Source organism: Amblyomma maculatum, chromosome 1 (genome assembly GCF_055883805.1).
Source record: "Amblyomma maculatum isolate TAMU_Amacu chromosome 1, ASM5588380v1, whole genome shotgun sequence".
Classification (NCBI taxonomy): Eukaryota; Metazoa; Arthropoda; class Arachnida; order Ixodida; family Ixodidae; genus Amblyomma; species Amblyomma maculatum.
The window spans coordinates 98,022,118-98,050,012 of NC_139344.1; the positions used below are offsets into that span (position 1 = coordinate 98,022,118).

Below are 27,895 nucleotides of genomic sequence, written 5' to 3' on the forward strand. Positions count from 1 at the left end.
GCGGGAAATACGTCATCCATAAACATTTAACGATGACGTCAAAATGACGTTTCATTACGTAAAGGATGTTCTGCCATTGCTGTAAATGACCAAAGTTCGGCGCCGCATTTCTAACCACGAGGCGGCTGCGAAAAAAACATGGCAAATTCGACGTGCAGTGCCGGCGGCTGTTAGCTCACCGCAGTTTGGTAGACAGTTTGGTGGGTGGTAAAATAAGCTGACACATCTTGTTGTAATTGCATAAAGCACTGAAACGACGTTATAAGGAAACTTTTCAGCTGCGTCATCTTTTAGAGGATTGATAATGAAGACGCGGATTTACAGCCGCACGAGGGTCGTACCTACCCCCCCGTTGCAAATGCTTTGCTGTCATAGAGAAACCATCGATCCGCGCCGTCGTTGCCAAGCGCAGCATTGCGGCCCGCTAACTCAAGCGATTGATCTGCGCGAGACGAGGCATTTCAGAGAGCAACAGAAGGGGAAGTTGAGCGAGTTGTAGGTTGTTCATGATGGTTTCGTGGGTGCTCTTTAACACAGAGACAAAGAAAAGAAGAGAAATAAAAGCGCCAGTACAGTGTTTTCTTCTCTTTGTCTTTTTGTTAAACAGCGCCCACCAAACCACCATGAATTTCAGAGAGCACCGCGATGGTTTCTAATTATCTGTCTGGTCGGTTCGTGAGCACAACTTGAGGGGTCATATGGTTCGATTGCTGAACCGGGATTTCTCAAGACAGGCAGCGAGGGATCGCCCAAGACTGTCTTAAACGTCGGCCCTAAACACTGCCTTTTTTGCCTTGCACTATGCACTCACAGCAATGTTAATGAATTGAGCAGCCTTTGCACGGTGAAAAAAGAAAGCGAAAATACTCAAAGTTAATATTTTAATAAAGGTATGTATGTTCCATGTACATGACACATGTTTGCTTGCCACATGTGATGGGTTTTATATATTAAGTTTTGTTTTATTATGCATGCGGGCTCACCATTTGCTTATTCTTATAGAAAAAACGAACTGCGGAGCAGGTTATGACGGTACGCTGTAATCATATGATGTAGTTGAGTGACATTTTCGGTTGATTGTCTTGTGTTAATACAGCCGGAAAATAGTCTCCCTTTATTGATTTGAATTTTACCATTTCGACAGTAAGGAATACGCGCTCGCGGCACCGTTCTAGCTTCATACCATGATTTCCACAGTCATCTTTCGCTTTCTTTTCTTATTCTCAGTTTATCCCGGTCTGCACGTGTACGGTAGCCTGGGCGTCGCCTAAGTAACCTTCCTGCTATTCCGATCTTCTGTTTCGTTCTCTTTCTCGGACGTCTTTTGCGTTTTCTAAGTGCCTTTCGCACGCCAGCGCATGAAAATTTAACCAACTAGATGTAAGGTCCAGCGTATGCCTTCCACTTCGTGTGTGTGTAAAAGACTTTCTTTCTCTCTCTATGTCTCCCTCCATCTCTCCCTCTGCGTTACATTCCACGCTCTAAACGACTCATGGCGACACAATATGTTAGGACCTTAAGCAGACTTGGTGACCTGACGGTAGGTGGTCATAACGCGGCTTTTCAAAAAAGGTGGGTAGCACAGCCAGTACCTAACAGTAATTGATACTTTGAGACTGCGACACGGACAATGCCGGCTGCGCCGGCGCCTCTTCGTCAGCGCTGGAGCTACTCTGGAAATCTCTCGATTCCTTCTGTTTACGACCAAGTCCTTAAACGTTTTAGTTCCTCCATCCAAATGCCACTGATAAGTGAACGTGAGAGAGGTCATCGGCGTTTATGAACAGCAATGCTGCTTTCTGCTCCCATTTTGCACCACTGCGAATATTCAGTTGCCGTTCTTGCTCTTCAGCAGAAAGTCGCGCAGCGTTTCCGTGCGTAGCTGATGCCGAATGTTCGACCGCAAGTATGTCATGACACACTAATAGTGCAACCCCACAACATACTTCACTCGCCTCACTGCAACCCGAGGCTTCCGAATCACGGAATGCACCGCAGCGTATCGGTTTCTGCAGGAGCACCGTCGTTTTTTAGGCTTGGCGCCAATATATAGTAGCAGACGACAACGCGCTTTTTTCTGCCACTTTATTTATCTTTTTGTTCAGAATGCGTAACCCGATTGTGTGCTTACGTAACCTGGCACCGTCCTACTGCACACGTCGAGAATAGTGCCCCAGCATTGGGTGTTATGCCTTGAAACGGAGGCCCTATGCTCGACAATTCGCCATTTTGTTCAAATTGTGACGTACGTGTGACGTGTGCAGTAGGACTGGTTCGCTTGGCAACGACGGCGTGGATCGATGGTTTTTCTATGAGAGCAAAGCATTTGCAACGGGAGGGTAGCTACGACCCCTCGTGCGGCTGTAAGTCTGCGTCTTCATTATTATTCCTCTAAAAGATGACGCAGCTGAAAAGTTCCCTTATGACGTAGTTTCAGTGCTTTCTGCAATTACAACAAGATGTGCCAGCTTACTTCACCACCCACCAAACTCTCTACCAAACTGCGGTGAGCCAATAGTCGCCTGCACTGCACGTCGAATTCGCATGACTGTTCGCGGCCGCCTCAAGTGGTTCAAAATGCGGCGCCCAACTTCTGGTCATTTAAAGCAATGGCAGAACATCCTTTGCGTAATGAAACGTCATTTTGACGTCATCAATAAATGTATATGGGTGAAGTATTTCCCGCCAGTCAACGTCAGCCAATCAGGTTTCAGGAGTCGGCTCCTGACGCAGTGGGCGGTTCATTTCAGCTCATTTGTAATACAAGCGTAAGTGCTTTCCTTTCTATCATATATACCTCTGTTTTCCCTCCAAAATTACTTACAAATACCCTACATGCATCCTGAATACCACTGCTAAAAATCCGTTTTCAACCTCACGTCATTTTTACGTCACCGCAAAAAGCCATTTCGACACATTAAAATTTCGCGCCACAAATTTGAAACACGTGACTGTTCTGAGAACCAAACAGAGAAAAAAAAAAACATGGCACCGAACGGCGGCCATGTGTGTCGAGAATAGGGCCCCCAGGATTTGATCCGCTACGCACTTCTGTCGGCTGTGAATGAGGCTACGTCTATTTAAAAAAGTTTTTTTTTTTTTTTTTTTGCGTACATTGTGAGTTCTTTACACTTTTCTGTAATTAAATAAAAATCAACATATATTAGAATGCATCTTAGTGCTAATAACTCCATACAAAATTATTTTTCTTAAAAAATAAACCTGCGTTGCGAGCCTTTGTTAAGAAAACTTTTGTTATCTCATTGTCTACTCTGTAAAACGTTACACCTTAGCGTCGTGGTGACGCTCAGGTTGTCGCCCCTTCATACGCAATTTTGACGTTACGCCGGTGGAATGGAATCAATTTTGGCATCGTTATAATTCCACCCCTGGTGTCGGTTCAAGAAAGAATGGCTCAAAATATGAATTTATATAAAGGTTCACGATGTATCTGTGACCATGCACCAAACACAAGACTTCGTGGTCTGTTGTTTTAAGTGTGTATTATCTATAGCTGGTTTAAACATTACTTTATTCAGAAACATAACACCATGTAAAAGATCAACGATTGCTTGTTCCCCTTAAGTTCAACATTGCATGAAATATAATGGTTGATTGTAAAATAACGTAAAATAACAATTGTAAATATTGCCACGTATTAATATGTTTACCTCAGTTATTCGAGTTTTTCGCATGAGATTAAAATGTGATTTCATGTGATCTCATCTCCACGCATTCCAAATAAAGGTTCTGTTCCTGAGTAAAACGCTGCGTGTAACATGCATCTGTCCTTGTGAGGGGGTTCTTTGAAACCCACCAGTCGAAGGGCTGATTTGATGGGATCAAACACACGACTAGACCGGTCAAACTAGGAACATATCTTTTAACACAGAAACCTAGGACAAGACAAATAACAACAAATAAGAAATAGCGAGCTTAACAAACAAGACAAAGACGAACACAAACTAGTAAAAGTCACCGGACGCTTGAAGAAGGAAGTCCATGCGGACGTTGCCGGATGCATGGGATCGGAGTGCAAGGAACGCCCGATGTCCACATGCGCTTGGGCCATGCCAGCAGGTGGCTTGGCGGCGGGAGACGCTCGGCCGAGGCAAGAAGCCTTAGGTTACCGTCACGCCGCAGAGACGCCCGATTTTCAGGTGCGTCTATCCAGCGCACCCAGTACGACGCCGAACGTGCGTGCTGTCTACGTGCTCCAGGAGCACAACAGGAGTCGGCCACTCCGAGGTCTGGTCACCCGGGCCATATGACAGGTGGGACGCGATCAGCAGGAGCTCTTTGGCTACTTCCAGGTCTGGTATCTCAGATCTGGTCAAAAGTGTAAGAGCCGTAGCTTATTTACCACCCGTCCTCCAGCAACGCTGCTCCGTCGATCTACTTCTCACTTCCCCGCACGCGCCACATACTTGCGTCGTCGTCTTCCTCGGTTCTTCCCCGTGCCGAGAGTTGCTGACACCGTGTTAAGCTAGGTCCTTACAGTCATATGACTAGGGACCCAACCTACACAACCCCCTTCCTTATCTCTACTCAATAAAGTTTTCACTCACTCACTCGTGGACGACGTAAAATTACTTCGATGAAACGCTCGCGACGTCGACATGATTTTCCTCCTCCTATAAGAGGCTGTCCCCTTTATGGATCACTGCCTTGTCGTGGCGGAGGGGCTTGCGAAACTCGATGAAGTCGTCAGCTCTGCTGTGTAGGGCCACTCAAGATAGACAGGTCACGGCAGAGAGTTCTGACAAAATGTGATTCACTGGAGAAGGTAATGGCAACCCACTCCAGTATTTCCTGCCAAGAAAACCCTATGGCCAGTCACACTACCATTAATGATATGGCGCCGGAAGATGAGCCCCCCAGGTTGGAAGGCGTCCCACATGTTACTGGGGATGAACAAAGGGCGATTCCTAGTAGCTCCAGGACGAATGAAGCGGCTGGGCTAAAGCCAAAAGGACGCTCAGTTGTGGATGTGTCGGGAAGCGACCGGAAAGTCCGATGTTGCAAGGAGATATATCACGTAGCAACATGGAATGTACGATCTATGACGCAAGGTAAACTGGATGTCGTCAAGCGAGAAATGGACAGATTGAACATTGATATCTTGGGTATCAGCGAGCTCAAGTGGACCGGAATCGGAGAATTTAACTCTGGCGACCATTATGTCTTTTATTGTGGGCCCGAATCCAAGAGAAGGAATGGGGTCGCTCTCATAGTAAACAGAAGAATGGGCAAAGCAGTGCTAGGGTACAACCCCAAAAACGACCGAATGATTTCACTTCGGATCCAAGGTCACCCTTTCAACATAACAGTTATCCAAGTCTATGCACCGACCACTACTGCTGAAGAAGCTGAGGTTGAGAGATTTAATGCGGACCTACAATGCCTTTTAGACCGCACCCCATCATCAGACGTCGTTTTTCTCATAGGAGACTGGAATGCAAAGGTCGGGAATGAAGAAATATCCGGAATTATAGGCAAGTTCGGTCTTGACGAGCCAAATGAAGCTGGGCAGAGGCTAGTAGAGTTTTGTCAAGAAAACAACCTGACCATAGCGAATACTCATTTTCAACAGCACAAGAGGTGCCTGTGCACATGGACTTCACCGGACGGTCTGTACAGGAATCAGATCGATTATATTATTTGCCGGCAGAGATGGAGAAGCGCTATACAAGCAGTAAAAACAAGGCCTGGGGCCGATTGTGGCACCGATCATCAGCATCTTGTTGCCAAAATTAAGCTTCGATTGAGGAAAACGCAGAAAACTAGAAGGCCTTTCAGGTATGATCTGGATCAAATTCCATTAGAATATGCTGTGGAAGTGAGGAATCGATTTCAAGAATTAGATCTAGAAGACAGAGAGCCCGAAGAGATGTGGACTGATGTTCGTGATATAATACAAGAAGTTGCTACTAAGGTAGTTCTAAAGCAAAAGAAATGCAAGAAAGCAACCTGGTTATCTGAAGAGGCTTTGCAAATAGCTGAGGAAAGGAGGATGGCAAAAGTTATGGGGGAAACAGAAAGATACAAGGTTCTCAATGCGGATTTTCAGAAAATAGCAAGGAGAGATAAGAATGCCTTCTTGAACATTCAGTGCCAAGCAGTTGAGGACAACAGCCAATTAAGAAACACAAGAACTCTCTATAAGACAATCAAAGATATCAAAGGAAGCTTCTGTGCTAAGCTGGGCGTGATAAAGGACAAACGAGGCAAGGACCTCACTGAAGCCTCAGAGATAAAGAAGACGTGGCAGGAATACACAGAAGAACTGTACAAGAAGGACCCGAATGTGCAAACCCAACATAAGACGGTTGTGATTACTGATCTCGAGCCGGGCATCCTGAAGAGTGAAGTTGAATGTGCCTTATCCAGCCTTGCTAAGAACAAAGCTAGCGGAATTGATGGCATTCCAGCTGAGTTGCTTCAAAATCTCAACCATGACGCTGTTGACATTCTGCATACATTATGTCAGAAGATTTGGACAACCCTGCAGTGGCCACAGGATTGGAGGAGGGCAGTTTAGATCCCCATTCCAAAGAAAGGCAGTGCCAAAGATTGTTCCAACTACCGCACGATCGCGCTTATTTCTCATGCTAGCAAGGTGATGTTGAAAATCCTCCAAGGTAGGCTGCAGCAGTATGCGGATCGGGAGCTTCCGGACGTGCAAGCTGGGTTTCGCAAGGGCAGAGGAACTAGAGACCAAATTTCTAACCTTCGCTGGATCATGGAAAAAGCAAGAGAGTTCCAGAAACCCATCTACTTCTGCTTTATTGATTATGCGAAAGCGTTTGACTGCGTAGATCACAGCAGATTGTGGCAAGCTCTCCAAGAGATGGGAGTTCCAATTCACCTCATCTGTCTCCTCAGGAACCTGTATGAAGGGCAAGAGGCCACAGTCAGAACTGGGCATGGTCTTACTGCTTGGTTTCCGATCGAGAAAGGAGTGAGGCAAGGCTGCATACTGTCGCCCTGCCTATTTAACCTATATGCATAGTGCATCATGAGGAAGGCCGGTCTGGACGAGTCTTCAGCTGGAGTGAAGATTGCTGGAAAACGTATCAACAACCTTAGATATGCGGATGATACCACTTTAATGGCAGAAAGTGAAGTGGAACTCAAGAGACTTCTGACGCGCGTACAAGAAGAGAGTGAGAAGTTTGGGTTTAAACTGAACATTAAAAAGACAAAGATCACGGCGTCTTGCCCTATCAAGTCCTGGAGCATCAATGGACAAGATGTGGAAGCCGTGACAGATTTTCTGTTCTTGGGCTCCAAGATTACCTCGGAAGGAGACTGCAGCCATGAAATTAGGAGACGCCTGCTTCTGGGAAAGAGAGCAATGGTTAGCCTTGACCGCCTAGTAAAGAGCAGAGACATTAGTCTGCCAACCAAGATCCGTATAACTCGTGCTATGGTCTTTCCAGTTGTGATGTATGGATGCGAGAGTTGGACTGTGAAAAAGGCCGACCGCCGAAGAATTGACGCTTTTGAACTGTGGTGCTGGCGAAGACTCTTGAGAGTTCCTTGGACTGCCAGAAGATCAAATCAGTCGATATTGTCGACCATAAACCCTGACTGCTCATTGGAGGGTCAAATTCTAAAGTTAAAGCTCAGCTACTTTGGTCATCTGATGAGAAGAGAGGAGTCGCTGGAGAAAGATTTGATGTTGGGAAAGGTTGAGGGTCGCCGGAGAAGGGGTAGGCAGCGAACGCGATGGTTAGATGGCATCCTCGAGGCACTGCAGATGAAGTTATGTGATGTTAGGAAGTTAGTGAGAGACCGGAAAGCGTGGCGTGACATGGTCCATAGGGTCACGAAGAGTCGGACACGACTGAACGAGTGAACTGAACTGAACTGATAAGAGGCTGTACAGAATGGAGCTTGTTGATGGCGCCATTTCTTTAGCAGCCTGCCATGTAGCTTAAGGTTTGCTGTGACAAAACTTCACACAGCCCCTGCGCGGCACATTCAGTTGTTTTATTTCGTGTTTATTGGTTCGTGCCGCGCATCCTTCTGCTCTCTCGTTTCTATTGATTCTACGTGAAATGAGACCTAGCAGTATTTTATAGTTTGGTTTTGCGATTTTACTATGTTTACTAAGTTGTGTATGATACTTCCTGTCAAGGGTCTGTCAGCATCTCCCCACGGAGCCTGAACAGATGGTGTACTTCGTGAACAGGCTCCGCGAGGACACTCACGGAGCCGGTACAGATGATACTTTGTCTAATGTTTACATTGGTTATTTTCTCTACCGCAATACAGATACCATAACATATTGCTGTAAAAACTGATACCTACTGAGGCAGTTTTATTGTTTTGCCTGTTTTATTTTTTGCTATTGTACTTCCAATAAGGCATTCAGTTTTTGAGCCATCCGTATTAAATTCTGGGTAATTCGCATATTTTTCTTTCAATAGAAGGCATTCTTGTAGTATGTGTTCATGCGGTGTATATATTTTCTGAAAGTGTGTTAACCTAAGGTCATCAACAGCGGAGAGAGCGTATCACTGGGGTAGTGGGTGATATGTCCGAGCAATATTTCGCATTTCATTCATTATGCCTAAGTCTTGGCATCTGCCTTAAAAAACTCAAGAGCAGTGGCTTAATCGCCTAGGGCGTGATGCTGAAGAGCATTTTGGATGGACATTTTTCATCGCAGGATAGCAGAGATGCTTTAACTGATAACGCATCTCAAGGGCCTACACAAATGTCAGTGCAGTTCTTCAATCTTCTAAGACAGGTTCATTGGTTTAAAAGCGCAATTATCACAGTTATGACTAATATTGTGGATTGAGCCTAGTCTTTTTAAATAGGGTGCTCTTTCTGAGCCATATATAATGCTTCCATAATCTAAGCTGCTGGGAAGTACTAGATGACAATATATGTATAGTCATCATGACACTCGCTCAAAATACTTGCCAAGAACACATCAGCAACTCTAGCGCCCATATCATAGTAATCTTTTTTTAACGCACACTCAGCCGTGCAAGTTCTTAGTTCAAGGTGTTTTTGACTACCTGCAGTCCTCAACGTTAGTTTCGATTACGATTAGCGCCAAGCTCAGCCAAGAGGAAGCAAGAGGAGACGACGTATCTCTTTTTCCATCGCTGACTCCTGTCTCTGATACGGCCGAAGAGTGGAGGATGCTGCTATGCAGCGGTGTACCGTCCTGCCCGGTTACAGTACGTTGGCCGGAACTGTTTCTCAAGTACGGCCATTATGGAGATTGTGAAGCTTCCCCCTGTCTTGCTGGTTTTCTTGCTTGGAACGGCGCTAGGACAAGTAAAGTGAGTGAGAATCAGGATCATAATATGCGTTGTGTATTCTCAGTGTATAAATTTACGATGGCGTTGATGATAGTCTGCCTTTACTGCGGGGTAACTACCAAATGCTAGCTCGTATCATGTACAACGTTAAAAACAAACTCCCTGGAGGAGTGCTTCATAAGGACGTCTTCAACAAGCTATTGAACACTCTTCGCCATGAAGATCGACGCCTTCGCTGAGCTTAACAAAAAACTTGTGCTAAACGAGGAAGAATGAAAAAAAAAAAAACAAGTAACAAGAACAAAGCACGATTTTGTTCCTCATCGTTAGAAGCAGCAATTCTGCTAAATTGTTTTTTTTTTTTTTTGTAAAGTTGAAGTCTCGTTTACTGTACGTATCAGCAAATATGGTACAAAACACAGCACAGCAGGAGGTCTCAAACTCGAGGACTGTTGACAGAACTTTCTGTAAACACTATTGAAAATAATATACAGTGAGCAGTTGCAAAAGCTGTGCAGTATTTAGCTGTGGAGAGTGAAACATGTGAAATTAAAGCAATGACTTTTGTTTCAATGAAAACGATATCACACTAAATCACACACAGAAAACACAAAAATAAGTAATAAATTGACAAATAACAGAGTGATAACGTACTTTGCAAAATGAGTTCAGGGTGATAGTAAAACTGACGAAGAGCGGATTTGAAGTTATAAATATTTTATTAGTGTTTAATAGCAAGTGGCGATAAATCCCAACGAGTGGTACCAGATAATCTAGCAATTTGTTTTTCGCAATTAGTGGTTGGCTTAGGCAGTAAGAAACTATTGCTGCAGGCAAAACGTGTGTCGCTGCGATGTGGTATTTGGTCATTAGTTATTACTGAAAATGGAAGTAACCCTTCAACAGATTTATACATTACTATACTGACATTGTAGTTGAATATTTTGGGTACAGAAAGGGTACTGTGGGATTGGGGGAGACAGAGGGCATTTTCAATGCGGTGACTATAAGTAATAATGCGTATAGCTTTATTTTGGATAATTTGAAGGGAATGCGAAATGTATGTGTTTCTTCAAGATGAAGTGAAATACTGAATGTGGGTGTGGAAGAACAAGTAACAAAGAAATGAGTGTGGGAATATCAAAATACGAGTGAAATTTAATTAGTATACTCTAATGCATAAGCCATTTTGCACGAAATGAATGTGATGTGATTCCGAAATTTAAGGTGTTTATCAAGTTCCGCCAAAGAAAAGGGACATGGCTGATTGATGATTGAGTTTGAGCCAATGCTAAAAGACGGAGTTTCGCAAATAATTTTATGATACTACCTGAAAACTATTAAACTTGGTGTAGATGCAATAATACTCATCAAATTATTTCGGCACCAGTTCAATACATTCTCTGCATCCGCATTCAGTGTTTCTACCAGCTTGTTTGCATATGAACTCGATGTTAAGACGGTCGTGTCGTCGGCATAAAGGAAACAGTTGTAATTATTAAGGCACATAGAGGGTCGTTATATATAATGAAAACAAGAGACGACCAAGAAGTGAATCTTACGAAGCTCTGATGTTTGCAGTCTTGAATTTCAAATACGTCCCTGATATGAATACAGCTTGTTTTCTATCCAATAAATAGCTTTAGTTTAGTGCAAGTGCAGGTACAGATATTCCGATGGCGTCAAGCTTGTCGAATAAAATAACATGACTGAGGGTATCAAATGCTTTGGAGAGGTCGATGATTAGTGCACCAGCATAGTTACTGAAATCAATGAAGGATTTAATTTGATCAGCGAGAAAGTTCGCAGGGAATTCAGTCGAGAATCTCATTCTAAAGCCCAACTGGTTAGGTGAGAGAATGTTAAATTGTGATAAATAGCTGTTTAGTCCAACAACAATAGCCTTTTTTCAATAATTTTGTTGAAAAATCACAGAATGGCAATGTGGTGGTAATTAGAAATGTTATGCTTAATTCCCCTTTTGAAGATCGGAATAAGCTTAGCCTTCTTCAACGCAGTGCGAAAAATGCCAGATCTGAACACCAGGTTGACAAAATGAGCGAAGACATAGCAAAAAAAGATGGGAAATCAACTTTATTTGCGACGATTGCATGTTATCCAGACCTAGACTGACGTCATTTAAATTGCGTGTTATCTTGCAGATCTCATCTGGAGACACAGGAAAAAGAAAAATGCTATAGGGAGATCATCGTAATGTTTGACTAGTGGCGATATTCATATTACCTGGAAGTAAATCAAATGATGGTTTGGTTTGGTTTGTGGGGTTTAACGTCCCAAAGCGACTCAGGCTATGAGAGACGCGTAAATCAAATGATTCCCTAAATACGTCAGCAATGTCTTCAGGGCTGCTGTATGTTTTCGTGCCTGGAATAAATGTAGCAATGGTAGCTTTTGAGTAACTTTGGTTTAGGAAGACACTTTGGACTGGTGGCAGGTTTACCAAAAGTTTTAATTACTTAACAGTTCGACCACAAAAATGATGGGGTCAAACTTTATCGTGAAATAGGAATATGCAATGCAGAAAAACGTAATCGAAACCTTGGTACTGTGCGCAGTTTTTCCGTTTAGAAGAGGTGTAGGCTCCACACTAAGGAAAAAAGAAAAAAAAAGAGAAAAAGCTTTAGTTAAGAGTTCCATGATGCCGTTTGTGCATGGATTTAACGATATTTCGGCCTGCAGTATTGCAGTGCACGCCGCTTTTTATTTATGGTTGCAGGATACGACTCGGTCGAATGCAGTCGGCTAGAGAGCGTATTGGCAACAGCTCTCCACTTGGGCGCGTTTGGCCCTCGCGGCTTGGAACGCCTCATGGGGAAGGCATCATAAGTGAACACTTGAAGAACTTCCTAGACGTAAGTGAATTCTAACTTGACTTTAGTACACGTGCCCGCGTACGAAAGCCAATAATGATCATTAGGGAGGAAAGAAAAATTAGTTGTGGTTTAGCTCTGGTTAACCCTAGTTGAACTGCGAAAGCAACGGCGGAAGCTTCTTTTGCCTGTGTTACGACCATGCATCCGCAATTGCGCGCTCTATTGTTCGCCTGTGGGCATGGATAAGTTTTGTGAATATGTGGTGATGGTCCAATGGCTCTAAGTGAGCCTGTTTCCAGGAATCCTGTTTTGTAAGCATGTTTTGCTTTGTGGACAACCTGCAAATGCCAAATTGACCCTGTCAAGAGAACGTCTGGAAAAACACAAAGAAACGTCCCCCTGCGGGAAATAGCAGGAAGTGCTTTCTTTCTTTTGTTCACCCTTCCAGTCGAGAAGTGCTATCCTCCAGTGATGAATGCCTCCTATCCAAAGGAGACGACAGAGTGACATGTCCGCTGACGTGCAGGACAAGAAAGGAGCATGACTCATACGGCCATTAAGTGATTTCCCGGGAATGCAGGAAAGATTTGCAATTGTCGAAAAGGGACCATGTTGGGAGCCCTATGCGGCGCCACGTGCACTCGGGTTTCTGAGAAGTAAAACCCCTTTTCAGAACCAGCCTGTGGTTTCTTTGCTGAAGAATAGAAATGTACCTCCTCTCCTCGCCGTTCCCAAGCTTTTCCCGCCAACAAGTGATCACGCCCAACGAATGAAGGCCGGACCAGTCAGTGCTTCAGACCATCAGTGCAGTGATGTGTTCGATTGGATGCCGATACCTGAGGGGCGTGCCCTGGATTTGGTTGGTCAACATCTTCAGAGAGGGGCTGGACATAGGGGGTTTTTAAGGACGCTGCAGAGCACGAAATGTCGCTCTGAGCCCTGGGTAAACGGCTCATCCAGACGCTTCTCGCTATGAACTTTTAACGCTTGCCATTTTGCTGATGTACCCTTCTTTTTCGTGTAAATAATCTTGTAAATAAGTTTCTCAAAGTGTCATTAAACCTGCTTGTACATATTTCACCAACTTCGAAGATTCAATCCTACTTCAACCCCGAGTCTCTGCACGCTACCAAGTGAAGGCCGGGTCGACGTAGTCCCAGCGTCACGACAACTGGTGACCAGCGTTGGGATCTGAATCTACAAGCCACAACATCTGATGACTGGAGGTGGGATCTGGATCTACAAGCTACAACATCTGGTGATTCGAGGTGGGATCTGAATCTACAAGCACAACATCTGGTGATTGGAGGTGGATCTGAAGCTACAAGCCACAACACCTTGTGATCGGAGGTGGCATCTCAAGCAACAAGCAGGAGCAACAATCGGCCAAGAGGGCAGCTCGGAACATCGATCGCATGTGTGGGTGAGTGCTTGGCTTTTCTTCTGATGTGGACCAGGTTCTAGAACAGGGTTAGATTTTAAGAACTGGTAAAAAGTGTTGAAACGCCTTTAGGTTTGGTAGTTTGCACTGTTGTTTTGGAAGTAGCCGACACTCGGAGCGATCATGGACCTACAAAAGCTGCAGAAACCGGAACTGTTGCTATTGTGTGAGGAATTGGGAATTAATACAAGTGGTTTGGCACGAAAACCCTTGATTATAAAGGCAATCACTGATCTGGGAACCGATGATGAGGAGCTCAGTGAAGCATGGAACCTCATCGGGCAAAAAAAGGAACAGCTCAGACAGCAGAAAGAGGAAAGGGAGCGCGAACGTCAGAGGGAAAAAGAGGAAAGGGAGCGCGAACGTCAGAGGGAAAAAGAGGAAAGAGAGCGTGAACTTGAGAGGGAAAAAGAGGAAAGGGAGCACGAACGTGAGAAGCTTGAAAGAGAAGCAAAAAAGCTGGACCAAGAAATTGAGCTCCGGAAATTAGAAGTAGAGTTGAGCAAGAGGTCGGGCAATTGTCCCCAGCTAGCGGTACCTCTTCTCAACAAGGAGGCAGATTTCAAGATGTCAAAGTACATGCAGCCATATGTGATATCAGGGGATATCGGTCTGTATCTGGGTAACTTTGAGCGAACTTGCGAAGAACTGTCCTTCCAGCGAGACACGTGGTCTCAGAGATTATTGACGGTTCTGCCCTGCGAGGCAGCGGAGGTTGTCGCGCGGCTAAACAAGGAGGACGCGGACAACTACGAGAAGGTCAAAGCTTGCCTTCTGATTTTCGGAGACAGAGTTGTGCAAGCCTTAACACGTTCAAAGGCGCGAGAACTAGCTACACTGCTCATTTCAGAAAAATCAACAGCGGAGGAAACGGCAGTTACAACAGTGGTAAATGCGGAAAATAGCGGGCCAGAAAACTTTGAGAGCGAGGCATCTCAGATAAGTCAACATGAAAGTGAGCTTGATAAGACACGGAATGAGGACGTTCTTGAAAGTAACCTCTTGCCGCCAGTGTCTAGTAATCTCACGAGACTTTTAAGTGGAACCCGAGAGGACTTAGCTATGGAGCAAGCCAATGATCCCAAGAATAAGCTCGAAGTACAGTGGGAAGGACCTGCTAAAGTCGTTGCAGAGCTTTCTGACACTAACTACGCAGTGAAAATCCCCGATAGGCGTAAAGCAGTGCGCATTTATCATTGCAATCTTATGAAGCCTTATGTGCAGAAGGAAGCCGTGGTAAATCTAACGTTAAACCTTCCCGAGGAGATGGAGGACAACTTGATTTGCATCAGCGGAAAAGGAAGCAACGCTCAGGAGCTTCTCAAAAAGACGGAGCAGAGAGGAGAACTAAAGAAATCCCAGCTGTCCGATATGGGCGAAATAATAACTGAGTTTGAGGCCTGCTTCGTGGACAGGCCAGGCAGGACTGATTTGACTGAGCACGATATTGAGCTGACTTCAGACGTGCCAGTGCGATCAAGGTGCTACCGATTTTCTCCAAGGCAAAGAGAAATTCTGGATAGGGAAGTAACTCGCGTGCTGGAATTGGGAGTAATAAAACCCTCGGAAAGCGATTATGCTTCGCCTATGATCTTAGTAGAAGCTCCAGGTAAAGACCCTAGGCCTGTGGTAGACTACCGAAAGCTAAATTCTCTCACCAGGGATCAAGTGTATCCTATTCCGAATATTGAGGAGAGAGTAGAACAGGTCAGTAGAGCGGCATATGTGACTACGCTGGACCTTACTCGAGGATACTGGCAAGTACCGCTCACTGAACGCGCCAGCAGATACGCGGCTTTCGTCACTCCGACGGGCAGCTACCAGCCAACAATGATGAGTTTCGGGCTCAAAAATGCTCCATTTTGTTTTTCCCGACTCATGGATAGGGTTTTAAAGGGGTGTGAAACATTCGCGGTGCCTTATTTAGACGACATTGCGGTTTTTTCCGACTCATGGGCGGACCATATGGTACATCTAAGAGCTGTACTGAGCCTTTTGCGTCAAGCTGGACTAACCGTAAAGGCCGAGAAATGTTGCCTGGCAAGGGCGACCGTGGACTACTTGGGTCACAATGTAGGTCAAGGTTTCAGGAAACCCAGCGAGATTAAGATTTCTGCGGTAGCAGACTATCCGCGGCCGAGCACGAAGACGGAAATTCGAGCATTCTTAGGTCTGACTGGGTACTACAATCACTACATCCCTAACTATTCAGCTTTGGCTAGCCCTCTGACCGACGCTCTCCGCAAGACAGAACCGACAAATGTAGTCTGGGACGAACAAAAGGAAGCCTCCTTCGTAAACCTGAAGGCTGTGCTGATTAGCCGTCCGGTATTGCGAGCTCCAGACTATGGCCGAGAATTCACGGTCCAGTGTGATGCCAGTGATCGAGGGTTAGGTGCTGTTCTCTGCCAGAGAGATGACGACGGTAATGAGCACCCCGTGCTCTACTTGAGCAGAAAACTGAGTACTAGAGAGAGGGCTTATTGCGCGTCAGAGAAAGAATGCGCTTGCATTGTATGGGCCATTCAAAAATTGCAGTGCTATCTTGGAGGGGCCAAATTCACCGTAGAGACGGACCATTGTCCCCTGGCTTGGCTGCAAACTGCGACATCGAAGAACAGTCGCCTTCTTAGGTGGAGCTTGATTTTACAGCAGTACAATTTTGAAATAAGATACAAAAAGGGGAAGTTAAATGGGAATGCGGACGCGCTTAGCCGCTCTTTCTAAGCGGTCCGAGATGTTCCTCACCATGTATCGAAATTGATAATCAAGTTTTTTTTTTTCCGTGCGCTTGTATATGTGTGACTATGTAAAGCAGCACGTTTGGTTTTCTAGGCATACGTGGGTCCTGAACGTCTTGAGAGTGGGCTTTTCTCGAACAACAATGGCAGTTTTCTTTTGACCTGGTCTCTTCAGACGGGAGCCGAGTGCTTGTTTAGACATGTGGTTGAGTTTCAGACAGCTCGAGCAATTTGGCCTACAACAATCAAGACAACGCGACAAGCAACAGCGAGCTTCAAGCGTTCACGTGCAGGCCATTAAGTCGTCTCTTCATGCAGCAGCGGCGACTGCTGCCCTCCGAGACTCTTCTGGCGGGGGAGGAGGCTGTTACGACCATGCATCCGCAATTGCGCGCTCTATTGTTCGCCTGTGGGCATGGATAAGTTTTGTGAATATGTGGTGATGGTCCAATGGCTCTAAGTGAGCCTGTTTCCAGGAATCCTGTTTTGTAAGCATGTTTTGCTTTGTGGACAACCTGCAAATGCCAAATTGACCCTGTCAAGAGAACGTCTGGAAAAACACAAAGAAACGTCCCCCTGCGGGAAATAGCAGGAAGTGCTTTCTTTCTTTTGTTCACCCTTCCAGTCGAGAAGTGCTATCCTCCAGTGATGAATGCCTCCTATCCAAAGGAGACGACAGAGTGACATGTCCGCTGACGTGCAGGACAAGAAAGGAGCATGACTCATACGGCCATTAAGTGATTTCCCGGGAATGCAGGAAAGATTTGCAATTGTCGAAAAGGGACCATGTTGGGAGCCCTATGCGGCGCCACGTGCACTCGGGTTTCTGAGAAGTAAAACCCCTTTTCAGAACCAGCCTGTGGTTTCTTTGCTGAAGAATAGAAATGTACCTCCTCTCCTCGCCGTTCCCAAGCTTTTCCCGCCAACAAGTGATCACGCCCAACGAATGAATGCCGGACCAGTCAGTGCTTCAGACCATCAGTGCAGTGATGTGTTCGATTGGATGCCGATACCTGAGGGGCGTGCCCTGGATTTGGTTGGTCAACATCTTCAGAGAGGGGCTGGACATAGGGGGTTTTTAAGGACGCTGCAGAGCACGAAATGTCGCTCTGAGCCCTGGGTAAACGGCTCATCCAGACGCTTCTCGCTATGAACTCTTAACGCTTGCCATTTTGCTGATGTACCCTTCTTTTTCGTGTAAATAATCTTGTAAATAAGTTTCTCAAAGTGTCATTAAACCTGCTTGTACATATTTCACCAACTTCGAAGATTCAATCCTACTTCAACCCCGAGTCTCTGCACGCTACCAAGTGAAGGCCGGGTCGACGTAGTCCCAGCGTCACGACACCTGCTACATTATTCTCCTATCATGCCTATTAGTGTAAGGTGCTACATAATTGGAGACACTTAAGCTCATTTTTTAAGGGTATGGCACAAGAGCGAAGCTACTAGCCCACATATAAAGTCACGCCTCAACCTAGCCGTATGTAGGTGCCTGCGTGTCGTAGGGGTAACGAAGATGCAAACGGTTCTAGCAGGCTGATTCTGATGTCACCCTCTCGTATGAAAGGAGCGACCCGAGTTGGCAGCTCCCGCCCGTGGCATAGGGGTGACGTGAATTCAAATGTCATGGCAGGCTGATTTCTTTATGAGGAGACCGTAGCTGCGTCTCTTCACGGCGTAGCTGCGGCCACCCGAGGCCTCGCTCTGAATGTCGTAGTATTGCTTTCGCAGTAAAAACGGGTAGTTCACATATGAAACTATATCGCACTTGACAATGGGATAAAACTGCTCACCACGAGCAAAATTCTAGCGCACAAAAAAAGAGGGAAATATTGCGAAGTAATTAAGTTTTGCTTATGTGCACAGAGCAGGCGCAGCGGCCTCTTGGCTCAATGATTAAAACACCGCTGCAGATAGCAGTACTGGCAGGTAGCAGCAAGATAGTAGCCCTGGCAAAAACGGTCGATAAATCTGCTGGTCTTGAAGAATACGCTTGCATAAAGAAATGCGATATACTGCGAGCCGCTCAATTCAAGGAGGCGTTTAAAATGCTTTTACTGAGAGATTGAAACATAAGAAGATTTCAGGGCACAAAGAAATGGTCTGAGAAATAGGTTCCCGTTTTCATCACAAATAATCAAACAACGGCGCTCCGAGAAATATTATAGTCTGAACAAGTTTCACTGACAATGCTGTGAAGTATACCATGGCACAAGGAAATGAAACGCGTGTTATGATTTTTTTTTTTTTTTGGAGTGACAGTATTTTAGTGCCATGCCGATTTCCCAAAGCGTAAGCAGAGAAATACGTTTTTTGCAGACTCGTACGCTTCGCTGATTCTGTATGAGTGATGTGGATTGTGGAAGGTTGCTGCGTGCATTTCGAAGCGATGAAACCTAGAAATAGTAACGTTTAAGAAATATATTAGTTTAGGAAAGCAGGTTCGTTCTGGCCGACTGAAATGCTCCCCAGTGCTTTGTACGTAAGCGCTGCTGCATAAGCATTACGTTCTAACGCAAGACGTTGATAAGAAAAGTGCGGCATGCGAGCCGTTTTCCGCGCGTTTGCAGAGGTTATCACTTGAAACGATATGCGCATATGCGAGCCTCATCAACTCTCGTTCAAAAGGCGTCTGGTTTCTGCAAGATAGAGGCGTGCAAGTGAATGTGCTGGAAAGAGGTGTGCTTCGATGACTGAGAAGCAAGCTGGAGTTTTCGTAACAGTCTTAAGAGTTGCGCAAGCTAAAGTTGATTGAAAAACAAGGATAGAAATAAAGCTTTCCTTCAGGAAAAGCAAGCTCTGTTTCTTTTCTGTTTCTTTTATTGCACGTGCGCGCGCGTGCGTGAAACTTTGGGTACGTTAGCTTTGGCTGATCGACTAGGACCAGCCCCAGTACATAAATTGTCTTCAATAGAAATCCAATTATAATTTCAGCACATGATTCTCTCTCTGCAGGCTCAATATTATGGAAACATCAGCATAGGGACGCCTCCTCAGACATTTCGAGTGGTATTCGACACTGGCTCTTCGGATCTATGGGTTCCATCTGCGAGGTGTTCACCGCATAGTGCGGCTTGCAGTGAGCTTTCATGTTTTACCTCTTTCACAGGTTAGCTGTCTTCGCTAACATGACACTGACGAAAAATTTGTTTTCGGTGCTTGGTTGCTGTATCTAAAAAATTGTTTCGTTGATTAGTGACTTAGGCTCCAGTACAGATGATTTTTATTCTATATAAACTTCACAGGCGTTTCCATGAAAGTACTTTGGGCCACAGCCGTGCATAACTTGGCTATAAAAATTCTATCACTGCATTTAGCCACGTTAAGATATTGACCACATATTATTTAGCTGTTTTTATAACCAGCGTCACCCCCATTTTCTTCCCCATTAAATATATTATTTGTGGTCTGATATAAAAAATCACAAACATACACCTGCTCCAATGAGCTATGCATGACCCTTAGTTTTTGATAGTAGACAGATGTCATAAAAGGTACCTATGGTTCGAAGGCTTTTGTTTTCTACTTAGAGCTACGTTAACGTTCGCCACAGTGACTAATGAATTAGGGCGCTCTACTACTGAGCCAGGGGACCGGGACGTCATCTTGGCCGTAGCAGCCGTGTTTCGATGGAGGCAAAACCAAGGGACCCCAATATTGTGCGGTATCAGCGCACATTGAAGAACACTAAGTGGCCGAAGTTATTCGGAGCCCTCAGTCCCGGCGTCACTTAAAGCCTGAGCTACTTTACTACATTAAATCCCACAAGCCAAACCGAAGCTAATCTGACAAGGTAATAATTAGAATTACCGTGCAAGCAAATGCAACTATATGGCCACGAAGAAGGATACACTGCTTCCATACTATATATGCCATACAACGCGATACAGGGGTTTTATAGAAGATGATCCGCTTTGCATGAAAGTTAAGCACTAATGATGGCAGTTACTGCAGATTAATTTAAGACTCTTTTTATTTCATACAAGTTGAGTTAGTTATTAAAACCAACTAATCCGCTGTAGAATTCACCTGTTTCTTTCGCCCCTGCGACAGAAATTTTGATAGTGCTGGGGGCTCGTAATTAAGTTCTGACCACAAAATTTCCTAAGTTAGGGGGTAGTCTCATGTAACTAACGCAGGGGCGTCTGCGTTAGCGCCAATATCTCTAAAGTGACCACAGAAGCAGGTCTGTCGCAAGGCAGGGAGAGCGTGCAACACTAAGAAAACGTTGTTATTGCATATATATGCGAAAACGTAAGAACATCAGTTTTTCTCATGTCTCATGAAAGACTGCCATGATTGTCAATTCGATCATTTTAAAATTCACCGAGCAGAAAGAAATATTAAAAAAAAATTACTTCAGTAACCTAAATGCGCTGCAGGGGTCCAGCACCTTAGCTTTTTGCATTTTCGGTAATCTTGGTGATTGTTCTGCTGGACCTCAATCGGGATTTTACGGTCATTAATTCTATTGGGGATCGAGGAGATGTGAAATCATGCGTTCTTTCGACTCCAATTAAGTAGTAATGAGGAGCACATTATGGCTTTCCTTAATAAATGTATTTCATTAAACCATTTTGTTTTCTCGTTACATCCAAATCTTTCCCATCTCTCCCGTAAAGCAGAAAATGGGAGGCTTACCCCTCTTTATTTTGCCACCCAGCAACTTTGGGAGGTGACAGGTGGCTGTTCCGTTATTTAACCACCTCAGAACACAACCTGATGATGCGAGGCTTCTCTCCATATAAAACGGTTTTTTCGCTAGCCATGCACTTAGTGGTAATGCTCTGAAAATAGAACAGCCCGGAAAGTGACCGCAATGTGGCGCTAATTGTGTAAAGTTAGTTTTGGTCCGCAGATCTGCGTGCGTCCACGGAGCGTAAGATCACGCAGCCGCTCGCGCTCTGAGAGCGATTAGCGCAACTCCAAGTTGGGCACGCCATGTAAGTTGCTGGTGTTGGAGCGCTGCCACAGGGGCGGAATGCTCAAGCTCTCGTGCGGCTAATTTTTTGAGTTTCGAGTGGGTCGTACCTAAGGCGGAAAACGCGCAACGAAGTGATCATTAGCAGGAAGCGCGTCAACAAACCGTTATACATATATGGTACAGGAGGAGCCCGTCTATGGACTCCAACTTACTAACTGTGTTTCTTTGCAGCTCAGATGCGGAAATGAAGGCAGGAGGTTGGAAGGCACGCCTAGGTGATGCCCGTGGGTAGAAAGTGGCTCGAGGATCGGTCTGCGCCTGAGAAGGAAGCATCATCACAGATAAAACTCGTAGCTGGAAGCAGTGGAAGCACTCGCTGGGGGAGTAGCCGCCGGGAGCAAAAAGTCCTCTTGAATTGGCAGAAGGGACAACCCGGGCCCGCGGTTGGTACAGGCTATTGAACCGGGTGTGGTCCGGAGGGGCCCAGATCTCCACCCCCACGTTAGGTTTTCCTACGTGTCTCTGACGTCGGTACTCGTGTGCGCCCGGTGGGTGATTGGCATCCTGCGAGGCAGGGCCGCATATATTTGAAGGATATTGGGGCTCTTCCTTTCCTGGCCATACTGGCCCAAACTGGAGCCAAGCATATCAGGACAATAAGACAAAAACTCGTCCCCAGATCTCTTCCAAATACCCAGAACCCATTCGTTATTCCTATTATCATTTCCCTTTATTCCATTGCACTCCACTACTTCCCAGGGGAGATCACGGGAGTCTTCGCGGGCCCGCTCTCCTGGCTACGGGTCGCTATAGTGGTATTCCCCCCTTTTTTTTTTTTCTAATAATTTCTATCTGAAAACGTTTTGTCCGGATGGACTTATTTGTTAAAATTTACAATCAGCATATCTTTCTCTACCCACGATACAATATAGTGTTGCCGGAGAAGTCCGTCTATGAAGTTCACACTGCTCTAATGTGTCCCTTTGCGCCCTAAAATCTCCTAATTCTATAATTGTATCTTGCGAGGAAGGCTATTCGAGGAAGAATATTTCTAGCTCAATTTAAATGATTAAATATATAAAAAATGTACATAGAGAGGGCAAACTATCGACAGTATATTGCTCTAGTTTAATTTACGTGGCATGCGTCACATTGCTTTTTTTTTTTTTTGCTTATCGGCTATATCATAGCTTATCGGCCGTATCAGGAGGGATGCCCAATATGGGTGGTGCAGCGCATAACGCTGGCCTGTAATTGATAGAAGCTAGTTGAATTCTGCAGGACTCCTAACATCACGTGGACATGTAGAAGCAGATGATGGGCACTATGTCTTAAGCACAGCAAGCCAAAATATCGCTCCCCGTGAAAACGAGATTGGGCTGTGAAACGCCGCGCTCATATTTCGCAATCAGTCTGCCGCTGACAGAGGATTGTCAAATATCCCGACGTTCATAGCAATGAGGAGCCATCACTCGCTCTTCTGTGATAGCTTCATCCCTCTCAAGGTAACAGGCTGCCGTTGTATCTTAAAGGAACGCTGAGGAAAAACTGAGTTGTTCTGTATCGATAGATCGCCGCGTTCCAATGAAAATGGGACTAAAATCACTAAGTGCTGTATGGTTATCTCCCGCAAGCTAACAATAAAATTTAAACGATGGTTGTGTGTATTTAATGCAATTGTTCGAGCGTTAGCAGGAGTGCGACAGCAACTGTTCTGGCTTGAAGGACTGATAGTAAGAGCTTAAAGAAAAGGAGAGCCCTTCTGGCCACTTCATGTATCACGGAGCGGACTACAGACACCTCATTTTAGTCGCGTGTTTTCGTCTCTGTAGTGATCAGTAAAAAATAAGAATGCGTGGATCGCCCTGTAGAATTCTCCTCCGACCGCTAAAAGTTTACAGCTGAATTTCATCTCTCATTCCCCTTCGGTTTCATCAACCGAACGATGGTGATCACGTGTAAGAACTGTATAAATCACATAAGTCGTGAAACAAACTACAATACAAACGCATATGCTTCGTTTCCTGTCATCCAAGCTCTTCAAACCGTAATCTAGTGAAATAAAACTGCGCATCAGAGGTTGTAAGGAAGTTTTTGTCTTGTTGTTTTTCATTCCTCACATGACCTAAACACTTCGTACACATCGGAGCGATCGTTCAGTTTATGAAACCGTAACGAAAATAGCGTCAAGAGGAAATTGTGATATAAAGCTATCGTCGAGGAATACCGCGGGGTGATCCATGCCGAACGCATTATTCGAAAGAAGAAAATACGGAAGCAAAACTTTGCTCTCTACATTCCTTTGAACTATTCGGCTCCTTTCCGATGCTGAGTGCACCTAGTATTCCAACACACGTCGCCTTGTGCACGACGTCCCATCCGCCGCTCTCACCAGCCTGCTAATGACGCAATGGCGCCTTCAGCCGCAGGCAGCGTCCTGGCGTGCTTCCAAGGTCGCCGAGCTAGGCCCTCGCGGCTCCCCCTCGTGTCAAACATAAACACTTCGTGCGGTAACTGGAGTGCAGCATCGTGGCGTCCTGCCTATGCTTGCACTGCGAACGGTGTGAAACTGGGTGCTTACGTGAGTAGACCTAAGGCTCTAAAAATTTTTCTACAATTTAATGAGGGGATTCACTAATCGGGAGGAGATGGCACGCAGACGGAGCAGCTAAGGTACACGTCCGGCAGGAGCCACCTATGGCTGCTGTTAGGCACGCAGGCCGTTGCATTCTCTTGGCAGCATCTCTTGAGGGAAATATATACCCTCCTGAACATTTTTGCGTTCAGTATACAAAATTAGTTTCGAGCCCTCTCAAAGAAATTCTCTATTGACAGTTAAGACTTCGTACGTGCGAGAATGCGAGTGCGCATTATACTCTTGGTGTGGTCGTAGTTTAGCTGCAAATGCTTCCAAATTCAGTGATACGCTTCCCTATAACTTGTTTTCGTGTTTCTTGCACAAAAGACGGCGGCGTTTGGACCTTTTTGCTACAATGTGACGAGAGTTTCCTAGTTTTTACTGCCTGGTAGCGGAGATGGAGTCAAATTGCATTGGAGGTTTCACCTGCGCTATGTCTCAAGGCATGGACACCTGTCATCATCAGTCTCTGCGTAGACGCAGTCACCGCGCTTATCGGTTGCATTCGACGACTATTATTACTGCAACATCAGTATGCATCCCGAACATACGTAAGTTATACGCACCGAAATGAATTCACTAGGTGCTCTTCTACACTCTTGAACTAGCTACTCTTCGTGGCCTATGCGCGGCGTGCCGGCCTGGCGCGTCGAATGCCTATGTTCGAACACCAATGCTGACCAATCTAGTTCATTTAACTTTATTTTTTGGCCATTATACTGGCCGCCATTTTATGGGTACCATCGAGCGTTCAGAACGCCAAAAACTACGACACCAGACGGATTTTCGCATAATGGAGCTAGTGCGTAATGATGCTTTCGCGGAGTGCTTGCGGGATCAGCGATGTTGAAGAAGCACGGCTGGCACTTTGCTACTTTGTCTTTCTCGTCTTTATGATGTGTGCAGCGGAAGGCGTTGGCGGCGCCGATAACGCCGACTCCGTGTCATTGCGGATAGAGCTAAGTAGAGCAAGACATACAACACCGCAACCGGCAAGACCGCTAAAACACCATCCACCTCCAGATAGGGATCGTGAACTACTTCTCGCTCTTGATTTTGTGAATTAGAATTGAGAGCGGGGAATAACGCGCAAGTTTTAAATCCCATTTTTCTAAGCAATAAACTCATCTTTTGCTGCCTTATCGTTACCTTGTTTCTCATGAGCATAGTGCTAGGCTTGGGCCATGGTCGGTTCAGTTTTCCTCAGTGGCCCTCTAAAGTTACGCTAGCTTCTTTCCGGAGTTGTAATGACGGGAAAGTGAGGTGCGAGCGATGAGCGTTAGTGCTGGCCTTGATGCGTCGCGCAGGGGCTCACGACCGCTACAACTGCTTCAACTCGGAGACGTACATGGAGCACGGCAAGCCGTTTCTGATTAGCTACGGCAGCGGCAGCGTTGTGGGCAGAGTGAGCAGTGACGTGGTGTCCGTGGGCGAGCACCGGGTGTTCGGCCAGTACTTCGGGGAGGCTTGGGCCATGGCCGGTCCCGTGTTCCTTTCGTCCAAGTTCGACGGCGTGCTCGGCCTGGCCTACCCGAATATCGCGGTGATGCCCGGACTTCCCTTTTTCGACAACATGGTCGCACAAAGCCTCTTGGCCCAGCCACTCTTCTCCGTCTACCTGGAAAGAAACGTCAGCAGCAGCGATGGTGGCGAGATCCTCTTCGGTGCCATCGATGAAGACCACTACTCGGGAAACCTCAGCTACGTAGCCGTCAGCGAGAAGAAATATTGGCAGTTCGCCATGGAAGGGTTGGTCGTTACTCATTACTGTTCTCGCCTCCTAATTCTGTCGACTGTGACTGCGAGAAGTGGCTTTGTTTCTTAACGACGGATGAGGAGGAAAACTTTATTCAGGGCCTGCACTAAGGCCCCTTTAAAAATAGTGGATGCTCCGCGAAGGCTCGTCTTTCATCTGCCGAGCCCGAGTGAAGCCCAACGCTTCTGGAGGGAGCGGGAGGGTAAGGTAAATAAATAAAGTGAAGGAATCGAAGTCCTATACATGGGTAAATAATGGGCTTTGTATCTGCCCTGATCTCCGGCCAGCAGGAACAGAGCTGTGTCACGGCATCTGAAGTTATACATCATTAGTGGCGTAACGAGAGCGTTAATTAGTTTGAAATTTGCGAAGGGCGTACGCTTTTTCCGCGTTAAGGGACGGATGCATGATTGTTCTGTTTTGTCTGATGCCCTGGCGTTCAGCTATTTGCTCTTTGTATGTTGCAGCTTCATCCGCTGATGTTGGATTTGGCCGAGTGCCTGTGGGCACAAGGCTTAGAAGCAGATGGAAAAGAATGTCTGACCCGTAGTGACGCTGTACAGCCGAACTGCCATTATGCAGTAGCGTTACATGCGTATGGTCCAGGTCCGGCTCGTTAATTATATTTTCTCATTCGGCTACGCTTCTAAGCGCACCCTAACAGGACGCTACATTCGATATAATTTTAGTTGTAAAGCTGAGCGCGAGAGAATGCGCGAGATAGAGCCACTTTTTTTTTTCGTTCTATTAATGTTTCCTAAATAAGGTACGGGCCCTCCGCTATGCCGTACAAGGAAAATATTATCAAAAAACGACAGCTTGTGCAAAGACGTTATTGACTCGGGTTAGGTCGATGGGCCTCAGGGCTGGCCCTTGTCTCGAAACCTTTTATATTTTTTTGCACCTGTTCTGATATAATGAGGGGACGCAGGCCCCATTGCGGAGAGGCATGTAACAGCAACTGTCGTATATTTAGAAAACCTCAAGGGGAGCTGCAAGGAAATGACTTTCGCACTGCTATCGATTGGATGGTACTGTCCCTTTGTTGTCTTAATATGTAGCCAGGTCTGCGCCTTGCTTGGGGCCTCAGACATTTTTGTTTAGCCGAAATAGTAATTGGCTCAGAAAATTTCCCGGATTTCTCTGGTAATGCTACAAATTCAGTGAAAATGCGTCTAGATCCTCGTTGTTGTTTTTTTAGTCTAATTATTGTCCGGAAATTTCCCCCGACGGAGCACTGCTGGGTAGGAAACTTAGTGCGTTCGATTGCGGCTACCGGTGCAATTGTGCGATCGAGGGAACTAAACCGAAGCGGAATTCGGCTTACGTACCAGCGTACGAAATCGGAAAGTACCAACCAAAGAGCACCAACACTCTGCGCGAACCACAGGCGATTAACGTAGCCGCAATGCGAATGTAGTTAAACTATAGTAATTAATTTATCAGGAAGTTATAGCATATTGTTACCGTGTTTACGTGACCGTTTACCATGTTACCGGATACCGGCTTTCCCAGTCGATGGTGCAAATCGCCAGGCGACGTTTTAGCATAGCGTTATTGCATTAGGTCGCCGCATGGCGGAAGTGGGATGATGGGAAAAGCCTCAGCGCGTATTGCAGACATAGCACACATTGCAAGCATTACTATGCAGTGAGATGCTTTCTGCCCGTCAATAATCTTCATCTCCGCTCAGCGGCTTTTAAAACGCGCCCTTGAAGCAAACCACCTTGCCCACCCTGGCTACAGGCCGCCTGCAAAACGGCCTCTGCGCAGTTGATGGCGGGTTTACAATGCACACATAATAGCTGCTGCTGCAAGAATATAAATTAGTAAACCCCGAATTCGAAGCAGTGTACTCAGCTGTATCCTTGACAATTAAAAAAATAAATTTCAAAGTAAATGTTAAAATGATGTCATTAATTTTGTGCGCCGTCACTGGACATGCAGACTAATTACGTTTTTTGCAATTCTAGGAAATCAATTAGTAATCTAAAAAAATTATACCTAAATAGCCGTTCTGTCATGTATGCTTGACAAGGCCGGACCCATGGTCACGATGGGCAGTGGACCAGATCTCATTGTAACGTGTGCCCTGCTGCATTCTGTTCAGAGCAATCCAGCGGGCCGCAGAATTAAGAGCACTGATTTTCATCGATCAGTAATTATAAAGTGGGTAGCATTGGCACATGAAAAAAGAAGGCGAGTGCGTTGGTGAAGCAACAACGAAGAAAGTTGAGCCAGAGACAAAAGTTTTGGGAATAAGAGATAAATAAA

General features: G+C 45.7%; 1 protein-coding gene and 1 pseudogene across 1 annotated transcript in view; one reads left to right on the plus strand and one right to left on the minus strand.

The window, feature by feature from the left end:
• LOC146203280 (cathepsin D-like) overlaps nucleotides 1-9,236 on the minus strand; it is a 28,696-nt pseudogene extending 19,460 nt beyond the window's left edge.
• A 1-nt stretch (nucleotide 9,237) lies between these two features.
• LOC146203281 (cathepsin D-like) overlaps nucleotides 9,238-27,895 on the plus strand; it is a 32,713-nt gene continuing 14,055 nt past the window's right edge. Inside the window, exons 1-4 of the mRNA XM_084602990.1 lie at nucleotides 9,238-9,305; nucleotides 12,022-12,157; nucleotides 19,259-19,382; nucleotides 25,173-25,614. Of these exons, the coding sequence (XP_084459116.1) occupies nucleotides 9,238-9,305; nucleotides 12,022-12,157; nucleotides 19,259-19,382; nucleotides 25,173-25,614 (770 nt within the window). The remainder of the gene's footprint in view (nucleotides 9,306-12,021; nucleotides 12,158-19,258; nucleotides 19,383-25,172; nucleotides 25,615-27,895) is intronic.